Here is a 2,212-nt window from a genome sequence, read left to right as displayed (position 1 = left end):
TCAAAATGGAACTTGAATACCTAAGTCTAACATGAGTTGTTCTAAGTCTTTTATCAAACCACATGTAATTAAAAACTGAATACATTCCTTGACTAATTCTTCATCAACCTCTAAATTTCTTAGAAGTGTTCCTGCTCTTCTTTGTGTTGCCTTTGCTAAGTGTGGGAGTGGGTAGTTGTTGTGCCCTTTCAGTTTCATTATATCAATCATACAAGCTTGTAAACTAAGCCATACATTGTCTAATATCTCCACTGTTTCATCTTCGAATGCATCTTGTACACTCTTGACCAACTCTTCCACTGACCTTGCTAGATGTTCATCTTGTAATGATTGAATAGACCCGAAGAAACCCAAGTCTAAAATGTTTAAATCTGGAGAATTGGCAGGCTCTTGTGTTAATTTTATGTTGAATCCATCTGATGTTGCTGCTTCAAGGAAATCTTTATCATTTCCATTGATATGAGGCTTAGCATTATCTTGTTAGATGCTTATCTCTTTTGAAGCATTTGCTGGCCACTTCTGTTTTATTGATGGTATAACTAAATTAAGCAGACACTCTTTTGTCACTTTCTTGGTGATTGACTCTATTGGTTTTATCACAATTGTACCTGCCACTCTGTTCTTGCTGTTTCTTTTAGCTGGTTCTTGGAATATGAATGGCCATATACCAAGTTTTCCATCGAATTCAACCGCCTCATTCTCTTTATACGTTGGCCTTGAAATAACACACATGAACATTACTTTAGTAATGTACCTCTTGCTTTTACAACATCTATATGGACCTGGTTCAGTGCTGCCTATGTAATATCTTGAGGTTGGTTTTGTCATATAAAACCATTTCTCATCAATGTGCACAATAGTGCCCATATCAAAGAATTTGATACACCTTAATAGTCTATCAAAAACTAGTTTACCCATGACAAAATGTAACCTAAGATGCTTATTGTCTTGGGTAAGAGCTGGTTTGATTGCATTGGTGTGAGTTTTGATGATACCTTCCTTAACCCATCTATGACATGTTGAAGGTGAATGACCTATTGTCTTTCCCAATCTCTTGAGTGTTGTTCTTTTGGAGACATCAAGTGCCATTATCACATTAATTCGACAAGGTGTAAGTTATTTACCCTTCTTGCCTGCAATTTTGCTCCTCACATTTATAGGGACTTCATCTTACCTCTGTTTTTTTTGCCTTTGTTTAGATATTGAAGAAGCATTTTCTGGTTACATTGAACTTGGCAGCCACCTCTTGCACCTTCCCATGTTGAGGCTTTCCATTTTTGCAACTCTCGAATAAGAGGCAAACAATTCTATGCCTCTCATCATCACTTAGATTCGGTTTCTTCATTTTGTTGTGTAATTATTTGGTTTTTAGTCGTGTAATTTCTGTAATTTGGTTTCTTTAGAATGTGTAATTATTTAGGAGCTTATGTAATTGTTGATGCTGGTTGTAATTTGGTGTATTGGTAATGGGAAACTTGTACTGGGAGATTGTGAGTTGATGTAATTTGGGGGGAAATTCAAACATTCGTGAAAATTTCATTTCCCCCCAATTTCCCCCTCCTTTTTCTGTAAAATTACCTAGGAAACAGCAAACCCAATGCATTTGGTGGGAAAGGTTAATGTTTAACCACACTTGTTTACTATTGCATTTTGCTCTAATACTTTGGTCCACAAGCACCTAATCTATTTTCCTTGGTTGTTGAGCCATATCAATATGGGAACATTATTGTAGAATGAAGGGAGTATAAAAAGACAATTAAATGCACCATATTTCACCATCCCCATATTTAAGTTTATTTTATCAAGCCACATCACCATCTATTATTTAATAAAAGAAAAAGGGAAAAAATTAAATAAATCTATTGCATTAAACACATATTAGAGTACAACAAACATTAAAATTTGGCCTTTTAGAGTAAAATAAACTAAATGTACAAAAAATATGTAAACTAAACTAAACAGAACAATAACTAAATATCAAATTAACTAGATTTTAAATTTTGTGGTTTTATTTTTAGAATAAGTAATACGACAAATAAAAATCACATTACACCACTCTAATTTTTGAGTTATTTATAAATGTTATCGCTTCTTTTGCTATGTACCCTCAATCCCCTATATACTAAATGAATAGGAAAAACTCAAAGTTTTCCCGCCTAAAATATTTCTTCTATTTTGATATAATCTCTTATTTTCTTTCCTATTTCAATAT

The 2,212-nt window shown here is 33.5% G+C and overlaps 1 protein-coding gene across 1 annotated transcript; it reads right to left on the bottom strand.

Annotated features, from left to right (window-relative positions):
• LOC141652100 (uncharacterized) lies at positions 1-1,089 on the bottom strand. The gene is made up of 2 exons (XM_074459744.1): positions 609-1,089; positions 1-440 (listed from the first exon to the last, which is right to left on the bottom strand). The coding sequence occupies exons 1-2, from the start codon at positions 1,087-1,089 to the stop codon at positions 1-3; spliced, it is 921 nt and encodes a 306-aa protein (XP_074315845.1).
• Between the last annotated feature and the right edge of the window lie 1,123 nt (positions 1,090-2,212).

The sequence above is a fragment of the Silene latifolia genome, chromosome 1 (assembly GCF_048544455.1).
Source record: "Silene latifolia isolate original U9 population chromosome 1, ASM4854445v1, whole genome shotgun sequence".
NCBI lineage: Eukaryota > Viridiplantae > Streptophyta > Magnoliopsida > Caryophyllales > Caryophyllaceae > Silene > Silene latifolia.
Note: the sequence above shows the minus strand (reverse complement) of the source record. Positions and strands in the feature narration are given on the sequence as shown.